At 48.3% G+C, this 21,245-nt stretch overlaps 2 protein-coding genes across 5 annotated transcripts; both read left to right on the plus strand.

Moving 5' to 3' along the window:
- Nucleotides 1–32: 32 nt before the first annotated feature.
- sec63 (SEC63 homolog, protein translocation regulator) lies at nt 33–10,556 on the plus strand. Of its 2 annotated transcripts, none has more exons than XM_076169466.1 (20): nt 33–303; nt 1,102–1,201; nt 2,569–2,683; nt 2,835–2,947; nt 3,053–3,114; nt 3,258–3,316; nt 3,411–3,461; nt 3,570–3,678; nt 3,778–3,872; nt 3,956–4,088; nt 4,623–4,715; nt 4,836–4,981; nt 5,091–5,238; nt 5,615–5,751; nt 5,901–5,969; nt 6,091–6,246; nt 6,325–6,534; nt 6,948–7,148; nt 7,992–8,096; nt 8,194–10,556. In XM_076169466.1, exons 1-20 carry the CDS (start codon nt 180–182, stop codon nt 8,329–8,331), a joined length of 2,364 nt encoding a protein of 787 aa, XP_076025581.1. In that variant the 5' UTR covers nt 33–179; the 3' UTR covers nt 8,332–10,556. The 2 variants fall into 2 exon arrangements, with proteins under 2 accessions (XP_076025581.1, XP_076025582.1); XM_076169467.1 differs by having other exon boundaries at nt 5,615–5,697.
- A 679-nt stretch (nt 10,557–11,235) lies between these two features.
- On the plus strand, nt 11,236–20,964 carry scml4 (Scm polycomb group protein like 4). 3 transcript variants are annotated; one of them, XM_076169494.1, is made up of 7 exons: nt 11,236–11,559; nt 13,276–13,495; nt 17,121–17,323; nt 17,937–18,066; nt 19,183–19,374; nt 19,454–19,599; nt 19,691–20,964. In XM_076169494.1, the coding sequence occupies exons 1-7, from the start codon at nt 11,251–11,253 to the stop codon at nt 19,814–19,816; spliced, it is 1,326 nt and encodes a 441-aa protein (XP_076025609.1). In that variant the 5' UTR covers nt 11,236–11,250; the 3' UTR covers nt 19,817–20,964. The 3 variants fall into 3 exon arrangements, with proteins under 3 accessions (XP_076025609.1, XP_076025610.1, XP_076025611.1); XM_076169495.1 differs by having other exon boundaries at nt 19,186–19,374; XM_076169496.1 differs by having other exon boundaries at nt 17,151–17,323.
- Nucleotides 20,965–21,245: the final 281 nt, after the last annotated feature.

Below are 21,245 nucleotides of genomic sequence, written 5' to 3' on the forward strand. Positions count from 1 at the left end.
CCCTCACCGAAGAAGAAGACGGGGCACATTGCGCATGCGTACACCACGTACACCGATGATCAGCGCTGTGTTGCTGCCTGGATGCTAGCGGGCTAGCTAGCGGTCTGTCAGCGGTACATTGGGCTCAATAGGGGAGCAGAGCGGCGGAGAAGAAGGGCGACCCTCAGCGCCGCTACGACATGGCCGGACAACAGTTCCAGTACGACGACAGCGGCAATACCTTTTTCTACTTCCTAACATCCTTCGTCGGACTTATTGTGATCCCAGCCACTTATTACCTCTGGCCGCGGGATCAAAATGCTGGTAAGGCCCCGATGTGTGGCTCCGTGCTAACTTTGCTAACTAACTAAGCGCAGCTTGTTTAACGGGGAAACTGTGGAGCTTAGTTCGCGTCTCGGCTCGTAAAAGATCGTTAGTTAGTAACCTGGTTCGCTCTCTAAGTGAGGATGCAGCAACAGCCCGAACTGGAGAGATATCACGCCAGCAAACTAAGCGCAGGATGTTCACAGCTCCTCATTGTCACAGCCAGTCAGTGCAAAACAGCTACTGTCTCCTAAAGTATCTATTCATATTCTTATTCATATTCCTCATATTAATACTCATTTGATATTCAGATACTTACTTATCGCACTAGTGTCGCTTTGTTACATTTAGAACACAGCCAAGTTCAAGAGCCGAACCAACAAGCGTGCAAAGCTGAATAAATAACGAGTCATTACGTTATTATAATCACATTATTCCAACAGCAGCGTGTTAATAAGTCTGTCAGTATTATACTTTTAACAACAGGTCGTGTGTGACCTGTGTTCTAGAACATATGTCATCAGAGGAACTCGGTTGAAGTACGTGTCACTAAGGATCACAGAGGGACATGAACGCAAAAGTCATTTCCTCTGTGTTTGTAGCAAAGTGTTTAAACGGTGAAGTGGACATACCTGTAATGTCAGAAGTGTTCATACACACACAGTGCAGTCACATGTGAGGAACCAGAAATGTTCTAATGCTGTCAAGTTCAAATATAGAGTCTTAAGCTTCATCATAGACACATACATGGACAAATTAAACTAGTAGAGACCTCTAACCGCCTCTCTTCCTTTCTAGAACAACTCCGTCTCAAGAGCCTGCGGCGGGCTCACGGCAGATGTCTGTGGTACCGACTCAGGCTGATGAAGTCACAGCAGAGCATCGTGCCCACACTAAAGTGAGTCCAAGCAGCTGAGTGTGACTCCGCATTTATGTGATTGAATTGAATGACGCTTTGCTCTGACCTATATTGCGTTACTGCAGAGTGATTTATCCAGGAATGTAAACATCTTAGTCAGTGTTTGCCACATGGAGTGTCCTCTCTTTACACTGCGCTGTGATTACGCAACATGGACTCTGTCTGTGTGTACAGGTTGATTGCAGTAAGAGCCCGGAGTCTTGAGTGCTTGTAAACATCAGCAGTGTGATTGCTTGCTGTTGATGAACTAGCAAGACACTTTTTACCACAAATGATCCTATAGCATCTAAACCAGGGAACGATGATCCGGCTTTTACCAGCCTGATGTTGCTTCTTGGCCCTGAGGCACCTGAGATGATGATGATGATGCACCTTCTGATAGATTGGTTGTATATCAAAGTGCTGAAGCGCCACCGAGCTCAAAACGACTGACAGCATAATAATAGCTGCCAGATCTTTGTTCCATGGATGTTTGCTCCCTGTCACCGTTAGCAGCTGTCACTTCACCTACAGGCGGCCACCCTGCCGACGTGCTCTCAAAAGAGCTCAGTCATCCTCATCACTGACCTCATAGATTAATCCTTCCCACAGTGAACGGTGGGCAGACATGAGTGTGTGTTTTTGTGGGAGTGATATCGACACCTCTGATTGGCGTGTGCAGTTTGTGTACTCATTGTGTCATGTATGTGTCTCCATTGTGTCTCTGGGCTGTTGGGAGTGCTGAGCAGTGTTTCATTCCGGCCGTTCTTTGTTCCCCCGTCTGCCTCCCCAGCTGTTTGTCGTGCAGTCCTTGCAGTTGTTTGCGGCTCTTGCGTCGCGTGTTTGACACTCAGTTAGCGGCAACGGCACATTTAAACTCTCCTGTAGCCGCAGTCTCAGTCTCTGTTTCTGTCCCAAACACACACACACACATCTCACCCCGTGATTCCCCTTCACGTGATAAAGACGGTGTTTGTTGTGGAAAGGCGTCACCTGTTTTTGTGGTCGCGCTACTCAAACAACCTCAGACTAGTCGGTGGTTGTCTTGGCAACAGATGCTGCAGAACAGGCCTCCGGGTTTTTGCCACTGTCAGGGATGCTGAAGTCCAATTTGCACACACAAGTACCAAAACAATGACGCAAATGTCACAATCCGGCTGTGCCACAGAACTTGTGGGCCGTAAATTTAGATTCTATCGCCGCTGCGCTTCAAACGACAAGCTAAAATTACTCTGGCTGGGTGGATTGGTTATATTTAACTTTATACATCAGTTGTCTCTCAAAGCATTCAGCGAAAGAGCCTCGTTGAAACTGATTTCTGCAACATTTTGTGCGTATTGTAAGTTGTATGTTGTTGCCGTTTCCAGGAAGGCCGCCTTGTTGTTCGGCTGGGCCGTGTTTCTGCTGCTGGCATACAAAGTCTCCAAACTAGACAGAGAGTACCAGGAGTACAACCCATATGAAGTCCTCAACCTGGACCCGGTAAGAGCACACACACACACACACACACACACACACACACACACACACACACACACACACACACACACACACACACACACACACACACACACACACAGTCAGACCCTTTCTGTCAGACCTGCTCATGTATGACATCATCGTCTCTGTCCAGGGTGCATCACTGTCAGAAATCAAGAAGCAATACCGCGTGCTGTCACTCAAATTCCATCCCGACAAAGGAGGCGACGAGGCCACGTTCATGAGAATCGCCAAAGCCTACGCTGCGTAAGTGTCGCCCAGCTCTGGGTCGCGACCTTAACTTTCAGGTCGAAGCCCGTTTGTTTGTTTGCTGTTCGCTCTCTCACTTCTCTCTGCTTCTCTCTGCCGCAGTCTCACCAACGAACAATCGCGCCAGAACTGGGAAACGTACGGCAACCCGGACGGTCCGGGAGGTGAGTTCAGTCACACGGTTGGTGCATTTGCATGTTTGTGTCGACACACACTCCAACACACTCTTCTGCACCTGATGGTGTCAAACCTGTTGTAATATGCAAAATGAAGAACACATCAGTTTACCGTCTGTCTCCTCCTCCAGCCACCAGCTTTGGTATCGCCCTGCCTGCCTGGATTGTGGACCAGAAGAACTCTATGCTGGTACGTTTCATCGTCCATGTTGTTGACTTAAAGTGTATTTGAGTGCCTGATGCGATCTGACGACGTTCCTTCTCCCGTTCTTCCCCCCCTCCAGGTGCTTCTGGTGTACGGACTCGCCTTCATGGTCATCCTTCCTGTCGTGGTGGTAAGTCCTCCTCGGCAACGCTCCCGTTTGAACGAAGAAGCCATCCAGCAGTGTCGATCTGTCTTGCTGATCACGCGTGTGTGTGTGTCTGTCCCTTCACTCTCGTAGGGCACGTGGTGGTATCGCTCCATTCGCTACAGCGGAGACCAGATCCTCATCAACACCACGCAGCTCTTCATGCACTTCATGTACAAAACGCCCAACATGAACATGAAGCGTGAGTCCATCCTAACATCCAGACCGGAGATGTTTCAAATATCTTGTCTTGCGTCAGATGGAGTGTAACTCTTCTTCTCTCGTTCCTGCCACCACGCAGGGTTAGGCATGGTGCTGACGGCCGCTTTCGAGTTTGACCCTCGCAGCAATAAAGAAGCCACCATTCGGCCCACGGACAACATCGAAGTGCCACAGGTAACGTCCCGTGCCTCTGTACACACTCTGTACACACACACGCGCTACATCTCTTATATAACCCCACCTTGTCTGTCTGGCAGTTGATCCGTGAGTTGGGGAACATCAACGTGAAGAAGAAGGAGCCTCCGTTCTGCTACCCGTACAGTCTGAAGGCTCGGGTCTTGGTGCTCGCTCACCTGGCACGCATGGAGGTGTCAGAGGAGTTGGAGGAAGGTACGGCGTCCAGCTCTGCATCACAGGGAGGAGATGGAGTTATCTATCTTTTCTATGCATCTTTTTCTTTTACAGCTAAGGAAGTTTTACAGTTTGCTGGAAACCCTCAAAATCCACGTTCTCACATTATCTCAGACTGGGATTTCCTCCCCTTAAAGCTCTCTGAAAGCCTTACTCATACTTGAAGTGAGAAGTAAACAACCCTGCCCTGTTTATACGGTTGGACGCCCACACTTATGTACACTCACTGTTGTTTAGAGTCGTCTTAAGGTCATCCTCTGCTGCAACTTGGCAGCCTGTGGTGTTGTGAAGGTCGCTCTGACATGCTGCCCCTACTCGGTGACGGGGTTTGTTGCGTCAGGTTGCAGTGCAGAGCCGTGTAAACTTCACCACTCTACAATAGAGGAAGTGTGAACAAATGTACAAACTGCAGTTTTTGCGCGAATCCACGTTCTTTCCCAGACAACTTCAGCGCTGACACAGTATCTAGTTAAAGGACGGCTCAGCTTCAACGATCACATTTTGCTGTTACAGATCAGAGGTTTGTGGTGAGGAAAAGTCCGGCCCTCCTCCAGGAGATGATCAACGTTGGATGTCAGCTCACCATGATGGCAAACAGCAGAGGAGGTACACACACACACACACACACACACACACACACACTCACACAGAGGTTTTCTATCATCAGTTCTCATTCTGATTCATCTTGGGCTCACACACTCCCCTCGTGTCTTCATGCACTCGCAGGCTTCCACGCTCCTCGGTTGGTGACCATAGAGAACTGCATGAAGCTGACCCAGATGATCGTTCAGGGTCTGCAGGAGTCCAAGTCCCCCCTGCTGCAGCTGCCCCACTTTGAGGAGGAGCACCTCCGCTACTGCATCTCTAAGAAGGTACCAGCCCAGTGTGTGTGTGTGTGCGTGCGTCCATGCATGTACAGTACCAAAGTGTTTTAGAGAGGAGGAAGCTGAGAGTTTGATCTGATCTGACTTCTGCTTTCAGTACAAAGTGCGGAGCCTGCAGGACCTGGTGAGCCTGAAGGACTCGGACAGACGCAGCATGCTGCGCTTCTTGGGGGAGGAGAAGTATGAAGAGGTCTTGGCTGTGCTGGGCAGCTTCCCTCACATCGCTATGGAAACCAAACTGCAGGGTCAGTCCTCTCGGTCATTTGTCCCTCAAAGCTCAGACACTCGTCTAACACGTGTGTAAGCGTGTGGAGAGAGCGTGTTCCAGGTGTGACATCATCTGCTTTGGAGTCAGACTGAGCTCAGGAACGAGCCTCGGCTCAGGTCTGATTTTCACACCAAAGCACACAAGCTGCTTTGCCCGGTCTTCTATCTCACACAGCTTGAGAACCAACACTTCTGAGGTCTCTTCTTCCAGAGACACAGCACCGTATGCTGATGTAACATAAGCAGTGATTGTTCACTCTACAGGCGTGTACAGACATGCTGAGATGAAGAAGCCGGTCACTGCTCCTTGTGTCACGAGCTTCACGGTTCATTGCCTCTTTGTTCTCTTTGCAGTTCTGGATGACGAAGACAGCAACAACATCACAGCCGGCTCCATCGTCACCGTTACCGTCACCTTAACCAGAAAAAGGATGGCGGTAAGCAAGGACACGGGCAGAGTTTGTCAAAACAGTGGGTTACTCGACAGCAACGTACGTGTTTGAAATGATCTGAAGTATTTATGAAGCATTTTCTGCCTTGTCATGTTTTTACACTTCCATGAACGACCACTAGAGTGTGCTGCTGACCGGACGCACGGTTGGAAAGCGTTGATGGAAATGTGTGTGTGTTTGGTCTGTAGGAGGTGTTTGAAAAAGAGCAGGATTCGTTACCGTGTCCAGGAGAGGAGACCGCCACTCCAGAGGAAGGAGTAAGTATCACACCCGTCTGACTCCGCCCACCACACAGCAGGGGGGGACGCTCTGAATCCAAACCTGAGTGTAGAATCTGAGAGCCGGTACTCAATGCCTCATATCTCTGTGTGTTAACAGCAAGCAGACGCCAGTAAAACCAAAACCAAAGTGTGGCAGAACAAGAGTAAAGGAACCAAGAAGACAGCCAAGTCCAAGAAGAAAAAACTCACGAAGAAGAAAGCCACTCCTGCTCCCGCCAAAGCCAAGCAGGCCAACGGCAACGTGGCAGGAAACGTGAGTGAATGAACGTTTGTCCTTTTAATACCTCTGAATTATGAGGCGCTCACGTGTCCAAATGAATTTGTCGTACAGGAAGTGGCGACGACGACGACAACGACGACAGCAACGACAGCGACGACAGCGACGTCGGCGGTGGCGAAGGAGGATGAGGACGAGGCCTCGGACAAAGGCAGCGAGTCGGAGGAGGGCGAGGCCAACAAGGACTCTCCCAGTGAGCGGGACGAAGACAGCGACAAGCAGAGCGACACGGAGGTGGACGAGATCGCCGGGGACGACGAAGAGGTCAGAGAAGCGGTCTAGATTGTGTTTAAAGGACTAAAACTTCTTCCTTTCAGCTTCAGAATCGTCTCAATGGAGAGTCTTAGGAGAAAAGAAGCCAACAAAGCAAATCCTTAATCTCCACAAGCACGGCAAGAGTTGTGCAAATGTTATGAGGGAGGATTTTAAATAAATTACAAAATGGTCTTAAACCTGAGCTTTAATCTAAAATCCTTAATCCTTCTCATTGTTATTGTGTTCATCCGTCTGCTCCGCTATTAATCAATTATTAGGTTTGTCTGCTCGTGTTTGAAGATGGAAGTAAATAATGGATTTGTATTCATGTGGCCTGGTTGTTTGATGGAATTCTAACAGTAGAAACCTCAGAAATGAACCTCACCTCTGCTCTCCTCTCCCTCCTCTCTGTCCCGGGGCAGGAGTGGGAGGCGCTGCAGCAGAGCATCCAGAGGCGAGAGCGCGCCCTGCTGGAGACCAAGTCAAAGGTCACGCACCCGGCCTACAGCCTCTACTTCCCCGAGGAGAAGCAGGAGTGGTGGTGGCTCTACATCGCCGACCGCCGCGACCAGACGCTGGTGTCCATGCCGTACCACGTCTGCACGCTAAAGGACACGGAAGAGGTGAGGAGAGAGTGTGTGTGAGTGTGTGTGTGTGTGAGTCTGAAGTGCCTCTGTTCCTTCAGTGTTTGGTGTTTGAGTGTAAACTCTGCGGGGTCTAAAGTGGCTATAAATCTATAATCCGTTTAGAGAATAAAGGTCTGGTAAGTAAAAGTGCGAGTGTTCACGTTTCTTCTGCCGCGTGTGTGCCGCAGCGCCTCGCACCTCCTGTTGCTAGGCAACCCCTTTAGCACCGGTGTCATTATTCCCCTGGAGGAGTGTGTGTAAGTGTGTTTGTTTAAAGGATTTGCACCCCTGATCCCGGTGTTTTCTGCAGCGCGTTGAGGACTGACGGGAGATAAAAGCCTAACGAGGCCCCGCGTCACCGCACGGGTGGGCTGAGGCGGCGAGGTAACGAGGTTACCGTATACGCCAACCACAATTAGAGCGCCACTCGGAACGACTCCTTCTGCTATTTGCGTCTGTGAGACACCTTAAACGCCGCGCGCGAGGAGACGTTGGCGGCTCGTCCTCCTCTCACGCTGAATAAAGATGAGCCGCTAACGAGCTGACGGCAGTTTGTAATCATCACAGTCTGGTTATCTGCAGTCAGACCCCATCAGTCAGACCCCATCAGTCAGACCCCATCAGTCCGGCCCGATCAGTCAGATCACCCTGTGCCCGGTGTGTTTGTGATCAGCTTCCTCGTCAGTAATTGAGTCATCAGACTCTTCGTTGTCTCTTAGCAGTTGCGTCGTTCTGCACTGCTTCAGTCTGCGTCAGTGGAAAAGTTGATGGCTGCATTGTACTGACGTGTGTGTGTGTCTCTCTCTCTCTCTCTCTCTCACTCACTCACTCACTCTCTAGGTTGAGCTGAAGTTTCCAGCTCCGTCCAAAACAGGCAACTACCAATATTCTGTCATCCTCCGCTCTGATTCCTACCTGGGACTGGACCAGATCAAGCCACTCAAGGTGATTAGAACAACTGTGTGTGTCTGTGTCTGTGTGTCTGTGTTTGTCTGTGTGTCTGTGTCATGCATCTTACTACTGTTGTTGCGTCTCCCCCCAGCTGGAGGTCCACGAGGCCAAGGCCATGCTGGATAACCACCCGCAGTGGGACATCCCCGACACGGAGGAGGAGGACGAGGAGCAGGAGGACAGCGACGGCATCGAGGAGAGCGACGAAAACGACGAGGATGACGACTGAGCGCTTACACACACACACACCACACCACACACACACACACACACACACACACACACACACGTGGGGACGGAGCCGACCGCACCACTCACAACCCCCATGACAGAGAGCGGCGAGCGAGGAGCAGCAAATCACACACACACACACACACACACACCCCGAACACAGAGAGCCCCTCCTCCCGTCACTTAACCTTTACAGTGACAAGACTGTGACCCGACCCCCCTCACCCCTTCCCTCGCTCCGTCCCCCCCAGCCCCTCCCTCTTTTATACAGAGACTTATTCCGTCGCCGGCGGAAGGGAATTCTGTGAACACTAGACCAGGCCCGAGCGCGAGTGTGTGTGAGAGCCCAGAGTGGAGTTTTTGCGAGGACGTGTGTGTGTGAGTTTGTACGCTTGTGTGTGCGTGTGTTTGTACAGGTATGAAAGATTGTCACACTGTGGACTTGGGGGGGAGGGGGCGGGGCTATAATCTGGGCTCTTTCTTTGTCCTTTTGGCGGAGGTGGAGGGCGGATGTGTAACGACTTCATTCCCTTCAGAAAAATAAACAAAACACGACCTCCACGTGCAAAAACCACCACGTTGTTTCTCTCTCTCGCTCCTGATTTAAACATCATCATCACCACACACACACACACACACACACACACACATCCTACTTCCTTCTCGTTTCATTTGATCTTCCGCCGCCGCCGCAGCAGCCGGCCTCTTTTGTATGAACTCGTACTCGCAGGAAAAGACGCCCATGTTGAAAGATGCTGACCCGTGTGCAGCCCCCGATTTCAGAGAGTAGTCGGGGTGGTTGATGAACGACAGAACCCCCCCCCCCACACCCCCTCTTCTGGGCTGTAAAAGGGGGCGGGGCAGTGTTCTGATGACGCTTCTTGTTCATATACTAGTGGTGAGATTTCAGTCGTCTGACGGGACTCGAATGTCTCGTCTTTACCTTCTTCCTCATCTCTCCTCCGTTTTCTTTTCTTCCTTCCTTTCTTTGTTTATAATTGTAGCACATTCCAGTATCTACTCATTGTCCGACAAAAAGGCCTTAAGAAAATAACGGAATACTACGGAATACCACAACGATTACAGCGTGGCCGGGAATCAAGCACCTGGGATAGTTTGGAGAGCGGTTACATGAGTTTTCCTCCTTTCTTTCTTTCTTTCTTTGGACAGTATTGCTCCTTTGTCTCAGATCCTCCGTCTCTGGATCTGTCTTCGCGTTGGGGACCGGAACCTCGCGATCCGACAGGTGTCTCGAACAATAACCCCCCCCCCCTCCCCCAAACTACTGGTCAGAGGTTCACTAAGTGTTTTCTGACGAGCATCTTTTGATTTCCCCGTTTTTTTCTAATGATTTCTAATGTTCAGTTTGTGTCAAGAGGACGACCCCCACCCCCCACACACACACACACACACACACACACACACACACACACACACACACACACACACACACACACACCCCCCCCCTCGCCCCACACACACACCCCCCACCCCTTCTCCTTCACGTGTATATTCTGCTTTTTGTCTGGGTTGAGCTGTAGTTGTAACAAATGTAACATCAAAATCATTTCTCTTGTTTGTTTTTGTTTTTTTGGTTCCATTTCTAACTTTTTTTGCTTCCTCACCCGTTGGCTTTCGGAGTGGAACACGGATCTTAGAGCTTCCCTCGCACAGCTCTGCAGGACTCACTCGCTCACTCTTAAACACACCACCATCGCCCCACAGTTCAGTCCGCAACCAAATGACGCAAAGTCTCAGCAAGAAATCTCCTCAAGGCAAAAAACAACAGCAAAAACCCTCCCACAAACACTTCTGGTATAAGCGAGTGTGTGTGTGTCGGCGTCCCATCAACGCCCCCATTCACACACACACACACACACACACACACACACACACACACACACACACACACACACACACATTGCACACACTGTACCCTCCTGTTGCACTCAACGCAGGTGTATTGAAACAGGAAACATTGTCCTCTTTAGTATTGATCACTCTGCAATAGAATGTAGCATGGTTGATTGACGCTGTGTGGAAATAAGTGCAGGGAGGTGAAATACTAACGCGTCGTCTCTCCTGTGACCTGTGACCTCTCAGTTTTGGACAAGCTACCCAATGACTATCTGCCACTTTTGTTTACAAAGGAACTGTCATTGTAAATGGAAATATATATTATTTGTATTTAAAAATCATTTCAAATAAAATCTTTTAAATGAATCCGGTTCGTTTCTTGTTTTCTATACTTTTGAGTTGTCGGTCCCTCGTCTTCGTGCGCTCGTCTTCATCATTCTTAGTCCTCCGCAAGCTGTTTCTCTAGTAGATATAATGAAATGTAAACCTAAGACCAGTTTAAATCTTCATTTATAATTATAGAGATCAACTTTCTCCCACTCAGTCGTCTGTCTCTCTCCCTTTGTTTTCTCTTCCTGTATCGCCCTCTTCCTCCTTCTTCCTCTCATGTGTAACTTGTCTCTACCTCTCTCCTCTGTCTGCCCTGTACAGATGCACAGACTTAATTGGATGAGTAGCATCACTTGGGTTTAACTCGCATGCAATTGGTCTGTGCGTTTCCTAATCTGCTAAACCTTTACCGTAAAGACTACAAAAGATGCGCCGCTTAAAATACAAGCGCCCCGTCAGGTTTATAAATCATAACCTTCTGTTTTTGCTGTAGCTGTCCGGGTCCGTATGGATGCAAACATCTGAGCAGAAAATACAATTTAAGAGTTCAATTTTGTCCATATATGATGTACATTATTTGTATTTTGACTTATCAAACTCTCTCTCTCTCTCTCTCTCTCTCTCTCTCTCTCTCTCTCTCTCTCTCTTCCTCTCCCCCCCTCTCTCTCTCTATTTAGTGCAGGGCTAAATTACGTGTAATATCTTGTTATGACGGACAGGGAAGTGATTCATGCCGCCTACGCTCCCTCATCCACGCCTCGGCCACGTGTGTGTCCGCCCCAACTTGCGCCCCCCGGGTCGGCGTGCTAAGTCCGGCCGCATTCTCCGGAGAGCGCTGCGGCTCCGCTGCTCTCCTCCGCCCGCCTCTCCCCTCTCCTCCCTGCCGCATCCGCAGGGGTGGAACCCGGACCGATCGGCACCGACACTTCCACGGTGTCTCCGCCGCTTCTGCTGCTCCATCCGCCGGCCACGGTCGCTACACAACCTGCCTAGCGCGGAGAGATGGATTAGTACCGGCGCGTCAACCCCATCAGGAAAGGTATGGATCTATACCATACACACTCCAGGTCTCTCTCTCTCTCTCTCTCTCCCTCTCTCTCTCCCTCTCTCTCTCCCCCCTCCCTCTCTCTGCACACATTGTCTATTGCAGAATTATGAATTGCACAATTTGCCATATGACTTTTATACGCATATTAAATCATCCAATAACAAGGCGGTTATGAGCTATAGATACTCTGAGATGTGTCAGATAATGAGACACAGTTTACTGTAAAGGTCACAGTGCTACTTTACTGCCGCTTAGGGATCAGAACATTACAGCCATATTGTGTTCACACTCATTCAAACTCAACCCTGGCCTGTCACTGTGGTTACAATGCACAAGAATGATTTTGGGTCGAGGCGAAAGCAGGAATCTTGCCAGCAGAATGGTAATTTCCTGTCAATGTACCATAAAGTTGAGTGCAGAGGACTCTTATCAAAGTATTTGCCTACAGGACTTTATGCAGACCGCTATGCATAGAGGCAGTAACTGTGTTTGGAAGATAAGCTTGTAACAATGGGTGGAAGGTGTACAGCACTTTGAGCCAAGGGAGTCGGATCTCCCAGAGGAGTTCATCTGTGCTGGCAACAACACAGATACAAACACTCCTCTCCTCTCCTGTCCTCTCATCTCCTCTCCTCTCCTCTCCTCTCCTCAATTCGGGGACATTTATAGTCTACAACACTTAGATCTGCCTGGGGCCCTAAAGTGACTATGTGCACCCCTGCTTAAGGAAATGAAGCATGGCTACAGCAGTTGTGTGTGTGTGAGTGTGTTAGGGACAGTTTGTGTGTGTGTGTGTGTGAGAGCGGCGGCTGTGTGAATCATGGCCTCAGATCATCTTTCATGTTTCCCAGGGTCGCCGTTTGATGTTTCTGATTTCTTTAATGTATTTCCTTTTGTAAAAGTCAAGTGCGGGGGTTGGGGCCGAAGACTTCTCATCTGCCGCCCTGTTGGAAGCCGACAGTTGAGAGTTTCATCTTCGTCTTCACTTTCATTGCCAGATCCCCCTCTAGTTATTCTTTTCATCCTCTTGCTTTTTTTTCATTTGCACATTTTGGGAAAAGACGGCGTGGATAATCCAAATGAAGTTCGGTTTGGTTGATTTTGTCTCTTTCTTATTGTCCTTATTACTCTGTCCTGTCTTCAATCCATTCTCCGTCCCTCCTCCTCTACCTCCTCTTCCTCCCGGGCTACACTTGGCCCGATTGCGTTGAATAACTTTGCTAAACTTTTCCCTGTTAAACGTCTCCTCTTCTTCCTCCTTTTGTCCATCGTTCATTCCCACAGAAATGACTAAACACTGGCAGTTTGCTGTGTTCGTCATTAAATTCTCACCTCGGGGCCAAATTGCATTCACTTTAAAGCACAATAGACGCATTCTTCCAACAACTTTATCTTAAGCAGAGCTACATTTTCCCATTAGCCCCCTGCTTTGTTTTTTGACCCCAGGATTCACTGTATAATTCCAACCCCCAATTTATTTTAATGTTTGAATTCTCTCTCTCTCTCTCTCTCTCTCTCTCTCTCTCTCTCTGTCTGCTACGTTCTTTTTGTCCGGGGGTTGAGAGGTCTGAAATTAATTTGTAGAATAGCTGATTAATGTTGAGAAATGGAACATGGAGACATTTAATCAGTGAGTGAGGATGAGGGGGATGAGAAAGGGCCCCTGAGTGTGTTTGTATAAACCCTGATGTGTCCCTGTCTCTGCAGTGGCATGCGTCCCGTCTCCCCCCGGTGGGCATGAGACTGCGAGGAGGGCGGGACTTGAGCCCGGACCCCCGCCTGGGATCGGGCCGTCCTCCTCCCGCCAGCTGGCTGCCCGGCGTCCTCACCAAGGGGGTGCGGCTTCGCCTTCGCCTGGACCACCGAGACGACCGGGGGAGGAGCTTCTGGCAACTGGTGGACCTGGAGGAGGCGGGGTCTGAGACTGGTGGGTGGAGATTGAGAAATTAGGGCCCAACCCCCACAATTTCAAGTCAAATCCCTTTATTCAGATAATATTAGGAGCAACACAGCAACTTCAGTGTGTTAGTGTGTGTGTGTGTGTGTGTGTGGCGGTGGGGGCATGTGTATCCCTGGATATGGATTATGTGGTTTGCTTATTATAAAGGGGCTCAACAGAGATAAGGCAGACTTTGTGTGTGTGTGTGTGTGTGTGTGTGTGTGTGTGTGTGTGTGTGTGTGTGTGTGTGTGTGTGTGTGTGTGTGTGTGTGTGTGTTTGTGTGTGTGTATCCAGTACATATTGAATACACACATTGTTGTTTATGCATTTATTTATTCCCACCCTATCACATGACTCTGGCGCAGGATCCGATTTCGCTGTCTGTTACCATGGCGACGCCCTCTCTGAGCTGTAAATAAATTCAGGGGGTTTCTTACATTGTTACATTGATTAGAGAACGCGCAGACACACTTATTCAAGCAAGTAGCAAGTAACACACACACACACACACACACTGTTATTCTACACATAGGCATGGATGTATAGCGCCTGCCTAAAATGTAAATATTTGTAGTTGTAAAAAGAGGAACTACAGATTTAGTAAAATATATGTATGACATCATGGTAGTTTGATGACATCACTGCATTAGTTTGATGACATCACTAGTCTTTATTTAAGTAGCTTTAGAGTGGGACGCTTGAACACAACACTGGAAGCAACGCTGGAGTTATTTGTCACGTTTGACCTTTAATACTTTTGTGTTTACTCAATGAACATTTAATGGAAAGTAAAGTGGTTTTGTCGCGCGCATGAGTGACACGTAAAGAGGAAGGAAGCAAGACGTGGAGCTAGAGTAGCGGCAATAGCAGGTACCGCGTGCGTGCGTGCGTGTGTATGTGTGTGTGAACATGTCTAGTTGAGCAGACGTGCTGTGTACATTGCAGCATCTGTGTGCACAAGAGGACGCAGATCCAAACGTCCCTCCCCTGAAGCCAGTGATTAAGTTATGCTAATCACGCCTGATCATTACTGCATTACTGTGGTCATAACACAGCGGCTCCCAGTGAATACAAATGTCTCCCTGCCACGTTCAGTAGGAGGAGAAAAGGGGGTGCAGGGGGTGCAGGGGGGTTGGGGTGTCGCTTCATTGATGGATTGTGTTCCTAAATTATTGCACCATGCTGGTTTTTTTTTGCTTTCCTTCCCCAAAATGCTGTTTATGGGCTCAAATCCAGTCCTCCTTTTTAATTTAAAGTAAAAGATGATTATCTGGTGTCTCTCTCCGTCTCTGTCTGTAATGTGATGTGGCGTATAATGGGACACGACTGATTGAGGATGGAGGAGGGACACCCCGGGATTAATCTCACCCGCTTAATTACTTTTTTATGATTCATGAGGTCCATTCCTTAGACTGGAGTTTGGCTCCGGTCAGTGAGAGGTGTGTGGAATGAGCCTCGAGCCAATGAAAACGCTTCATTTGTCCACTCCCGGTTGGTTGTCAGATAGGAGGATTCGCCGTTTTGCAGATAAAAGAGTTGACAGGGTTTCGGTCGTCCCTCGTCTGGAAGGTCGACCTGATTTCCTATCGAGCCACGAAACAACTGAAGTGGCACCTCAGACCTCATTGGTGTGTGTGTGTGTGTGTGTGTGTGTGTGTGTGTGTGGTGGCGAGGGCAAAGTGGCAGACGACACATGTAATCTATAGGGGCCATTAGATCCTCTGGAGCCTTCTTTTCTCTTCCTCTTCTTCTTCCTCTTCTTCATCTTCTACCTCAGCGGGGTCGGGGAGGAAAACACACACAACCTCCCCTCTGGCTGTTCTTTGTTTCCTCTCCCTGTGTGTGATTTTTGCGCTCGTTAGAGATGAAACAACTGCGCGCATCCCGAAAATTGACACAGAGGCAGAAAAAGTCTAAAAATAAGAAAAAGGGAGGGGAGCGAGCCCGTGACAAAAGCAGAGGGGAGTGATGGAGGAAGGGACTGGAACCTTGATGTGCGTCTCAGCCTCCACCTAGACTTTGACTAATGTGTGCAGAAATATTTTGAGTGCAGATTACAGTTCATGAGCCAAATTTCTCGTCACACACACACACACACACACACACACACATACACACATACACACAGCAACACTGCGCAGCATGAACTCCTCATCGCCCTCTGAGAGCCTTTTTTTTTTTTTGAAGACGGAAAACAAAACCCCCGAGCTGCAGCAACTGTAATTACATTACAGCCACACTCACACACACACACACACACACACACACACACACGCACGCACGCACGCACGCACACTCACACACACACACACACACACACACACACACACACACACACACACACACCACTTTAAGCACAGCACGTCTGCCGACTGCTGCGGGATGTTAGAGGCGTGTTGCCATGGCGACTGAAAGGGGGATGCAGGGGGAGGGGGATTAAGGGGCGGGGGTTGGTTGGTTGGTTGGGGGGGGGGGAGCTGTTTTGGAGGAAGGTGGTAGGAGACAGAGAGAGAGTGAGAGACGCACACACACAGAGAAAGAGACAGAGAGAGAGAGAGAGAGTTACCGGCGTCTTGACAGTGTGTGTGTGCGTGTGTGTGTGTGTGTGTGTGTGAGCAGAGCAGCAGAGGCAGACACATCCCGGCGGCGCTGTGTGCACGGTAGGCAAAGGCTGAAAATAATCAATGGTGATATGATTTTATTTTACAGCTCTTTACTTTACAATGTGGCGAGGAAGAGGAGGGAGGAAGATGTGACCAGACGCTTCCTCCCTCTGTGATGACAAACTGTCAGGAGGAGCTTTTCATTCTGATGGCATGTGTGACGGGTCTCTTTACAGGAGGGGGAAAAATGAAAAGTGTGTGTTTGCTCAACGTTAGAGCAGAACGGACCTCATTGCTACGGCAACAAGAGTTTGATTTACATTCAGAGGCCGCGTGAGGTAACCGATCTGAATGAGCGGATGGAGGGTTTGATTGATTGGTAGGGATGCTTTGTAAAAGTGGAGTGGATGGATGGAGACATGATAAAAGTGTGTGTGTTTGTGTCTGTGTGTGTGTGGGCACTTGATTGATTGTTTGACTGTGAGTAAGCCTTTCTTTCACTTCCTCTTCCTCTTTCACTCTATATGTGTATATGTGTGTGTGTGTGTGTGTGTGTGCTATAGGCGTTTGATGTCAGTGGAGCTGTGGTGGGTAAGGGTCGGTCTATCTCTCTCTCTCTCTCTCTCTCTCTCTCTCTCTCTCTCTCTCTCTCTCTCTCTCTCTCTATCTCCCCATCTCCCCCTCTCTCTCTGTGCAGTAATGATATTTATTGCAATCTTTGCAGCCAGAGGGGGGAGGGGTATTTTTAAGTACAAAGCTTTGTGGCTTTGTTTCTACTATTTCCTATAGTTTCTGTGTATGTGCGTGCGCGTGTGAGTGTGTGGGAGGGGGAGGGGCAGTGGGGGTAATCACACACATACGTTTCCGCTCCAAATTAAAGCGGTGGCAGTGGTGTGCGTGTGTGTGTGTATGTGTGTGTTTGCAGTCTAGAGCTCGCTGCTTCCTGTTGCTGTGAAGTAGCGACTAATACCTCTCTGGCTGTGTGTGCGTGCGTGTGTGTGTGTCTCAGGTCTGATGAGTACTTTGTCTGCCGGCTCAGAGATGCAGACCCCCGGCCTCGGCCCCCAGTTCATGGCGGGGCCCCAGGAGAAGGTACCTGGCAGGAAGAGAGGACGGCCCCCTATACGAAAGCTAGAGTTTCAAAGCCACTACGCTGAACCTCTGTCTGCCCTCAAGATCCCCAAGAAGAGAGGCAGGAAACCCGGCTTCAAGGTACTGAAGACATAACAGCCACCTCTTTATTTATGATTTTATTTATACTGAGAGAGAGGTGAAGAAAGCAGCAGCAAGAGTTCAACTCAATATTTCATTATTGTCTTTCTGAGGAAGTGTTTGTGCTTTTGAATGCATTTATGCCCACACTTTACATATAAATATAGATTCTTTTATTTTTTTATTTATTATTATATGTTATTATTATTTTAGTTTTTTTATAATTTGTATTTATTATATTTTTAATTTTATGATTGTACTTTTCATTTCGTCAGCTTAGTAATGTTTGTGCTTGTAGGGATAAAAACTGACAAAATCGACATGGCAAAGTAAACAGCATAGTAAATACAAATGGCATTATTTAATACATAAAGTGTAAATGTGTTTGTATATATCCAGATCCAGAATGCACTGCGGCACTGATGTCAATACTCAAAACCCTGTTAGGATACAAGTGAAGTAAAATGAATTATGCACAGTAGTAAAATACCATTCAATTGAGTGTGTGTGTGTGTGTGTGTGTGTGTGTGTGTGTGTGTGTGTGTGTGTGTGTGTGTGTGTGTGTGTGTGTGTGTGTGTGTGTGTGTGTGTGTGTGTGTGTGTGTGTGTGTAGCTAAAGCCCAGGATGGTGATGTCCCCGCTGGCCAACTCCCCTCCCAGCAGCACCCCAGAGCCTGAAATGGGCTCAATACCACAGGACGCTGCTATTGTCCCTCATTCTGCCACACCACAGGTCCTCACAGGTATATGCACACACACACACACACACACACACACGCGCGCACAAGCACACACATTCAATAGGAGGAAATTCTGTCATAGTTCCCTCACAGTCTGTTCCGCTCTAATTGAGCCTCTGATTCACTGTGGTTTGTTGTTGTTGACACTTTCTCGATGCTTTTGAGGTTTCAGACATTCTCTTTCGTGTTTGCCTGCATGTGCAATCACAACAAACCAGTCTTGTGTACTTTACATTTTTATATACATATTTTTATTTATTTAATATGTATTCAATTGATTCTCAGAGCAGTCTCACACACACACACACACACAGACACACACACACACACACGCACACACACACACACACACACACACACACACACACACACACGCACACACACACACACACACACACACCGCTCCCTGTGGTGCAGCCTGGACAGATATGAGACAGCATCTCATTATAATATTTAATATATTTTGGCAATTATCGCTGTAAAATTGTCTGCATTTGTTTTCTTCTATTTGAAAAGCATCTGTTTGACCAGCAGTAAATTATGGAGTATTTAATATAAAACTTGACAGATCTGGCCTGTGTTCATTCATTTGTGAATATAAACGACTGACGAGCAGCAATCAGGTCCCAAAATTGATTTTCCACACTACAGTAAAATGTATTTCATCTTTCCCTGAGCCGATTGGGAGTTTCCTCAGCAGCAGAGTCGTTCCGTCTAATAATTCTGTCACCGTGCAAATCCATACCTGTCTGTCGGCGGCGTGACCGGCGGGCGTCGTGCATTATTGACACGATGCAAAGTGTCTGGCACAAAGGGAGCACGTTGGGCCGTATCGGCGGCTATATTTCAGCTGTTTGCGATCCATACGGTTACAGGCTGAGGGGATTTAACGCAGCAGGAGTAAAGATTAGCTGCCCATTAAAATCTGAATCACACTGGCATAAAAAGTGAGACGGACAGTCGAGACGGATGGCAGACGGCGCTCAGACATCTGCCGTAAAATCCCGTCATGCATTTTTAAAGTTAATATGGAAAAAATGTCATCTTGACTTTCTATACTGCACTTTTTAAAGAGTATGTATCAAAAAAAGTTCATTGTTTTCTGCACGGCTCCTTCAGCAGAAACGCCGACACCAGACGTCTTCCCGGACTCCAAGCGCTACGCCGTGGACCCCAGTGACTCCGCCTTCAACCTCAGGAGGTCGCAGTACGCGCCCAAGCACTCGTACAGCTACCGAGGGGGAAGTTGCGCCCCGTTGCTGTGCAGACAAATGTCGAGCCCGGCGAGCTACCAGGACGGAAACAGGAACGGTGAGCGTCTTTGACTGAGCGACCTCAATGTCTGTCCACACTGAGACATGACCATCCTGTCCTCTTTGTGTCTTTGCAGCGTACAGCGCCATGCCAGAGGTCGGGGAGTCCAAGCGTCCGGCCGGTAAGGACCCGTCCAGCTGGGGCGTGGAGGAGGTGGTGTGGTTCATCAAAGACGCCGACCCCCAAGCCCTGGGCCCCCACGCCGACACCTTCAGGAAGCACGTGAGTTCAGAGCGTCCAAACACAGATTGTTCACCTCGTTGAAACAGGCAAGCTGACCGTCTTTGTGTCATCTTTATCCGATGTGTTTCAGGAGATTGACGGCGACGCGCTGCTTTTGCTGAAAAGCGAGATGATGATGAAGTATCTGGGACTGAAACTGGGACCTGCGCTCAAACTCTGCTACCACATCGACAGGCTCAAGCAGAATCGGCTGTGATTTGCTTTCACACACCGATCACCTGATTAACTTTCACAAACAAAGAAACTGAACTTCTATCCACTCAAACTGTTCTGTTCTCCACCATCAGCAATCAACCACAGGCCTCCCTGGTCCTCTCTGTTGTGTACTTGACCAGTTTGCTGTCAGACAAATCAAAGATGTTTGACTGTAATTATTCAGACTCCTCACGTCTGAAGCAGTTGTTATTCATTCCCACCTTTGTTTACCGTGTAAGTCGACGCCTCAGGGTGGCTGATCGCTCATCATCTCCACACAAATGGCAGCTACACTGAAGTGTGACCTGTAAAGACCTCTAACTATATCTGACAGAGGCGGATTTGTCCACTTGCCCTCTAGGGGAAGGAAGACAGGGAATTCCACTCAGTTTATTCGACAAATGTGGAAGCAGTGAATCAACAAAAAACAAATGCAGAAGTCAAACTCAGGCCGCCGGGCCCTCATGATGCAACCAGCCTCATTTTTGAAGGGAACCACAGCTTGATCTGCTGCGTCCAGAGTCTTCTTGAAGGACGTCTTTTTGACCTTTTTGCTCGGATCTGTTACGATGAATTATTTGTATGTTCTTAAAAGTGAGAAAGCCAACAGAGGGAAGGCATTTTACATTTTTTGACGGTATTATTTTGATATCTGCAGCCTTTGTGATCTCACCGCTGATATTCATCCGCAGTGTAACGAGCTTTCCAGACAAAATGGTGCTGAGTGAGTTCTTGAACTACACACTCATGGTGCTCACTGAAACCTCTACTGCCACTACAATCACAACAGGGACACACATACACACACACGTTCTGAACATTCAAATCTCTGTATGACAGTTTGTACATTTGTTGTCTTTTCTGGACCTCACAGTCATAATTCAATCTGTATATTCAGCCTTTTAAAGTTGCTGTCAGTTTGATCTTATATCCAAAAGAGAGTGGAGTCCACAGTGGAGTCTACACAGCCAGCGAACGCACCGTTTCATCCTGACATACTCACTGAAACGCAGCACATGTGTATGATAATGAACTTAGTAAATCGACCAAACTGTACAATTTTGTAATTTTTACTCAGCTGGATCTTGTGTGCACCATATGTTTGTGTTGTGCGTTTGTTTGGCAAATAAAACATTGGTTGTTCTTTAAGTGTTTGTCGCAGATATTTATCAGCTTGGGTCCTAAATGGTTTGTGCTTCTTTGTATGTCACAGAGACTTACTGCTACTTATGTCACAGAGATCATCTTCAGGCAGGTTGAAATAGCTCATATAAATATCTTTACATGCAGTATATGTCTACATGCCCATGCTGCAGTAATAGTTTAGTTCAGAGGTCTTCAACAGGGGGTCCAACTTTGAAGGAGCTAGAGAGCTAACATTTCAGACACAGCCTTCAAGGCTGCAATGGCATCATTTATATGGCACTAGG

Source organism: Genypterus blacodes, unplaced genomic scaffold (genome assembly GCF_046128005.1).
Source record: "Genypterus blacodes isolate CSIRO-AG114 ecotype Tasmania unplaced genomic scaffold, CSIRO-AGI_Gbla_v1 ptg000204l_1, whole genome shotgun sequence".
Taxonomy (NCBI): Eukaryota; Metazoa; Chordata; class Actinopteri; order Ophidiiformes; family Ophidiidae; genus Genypterus; species Genypterus blacodes.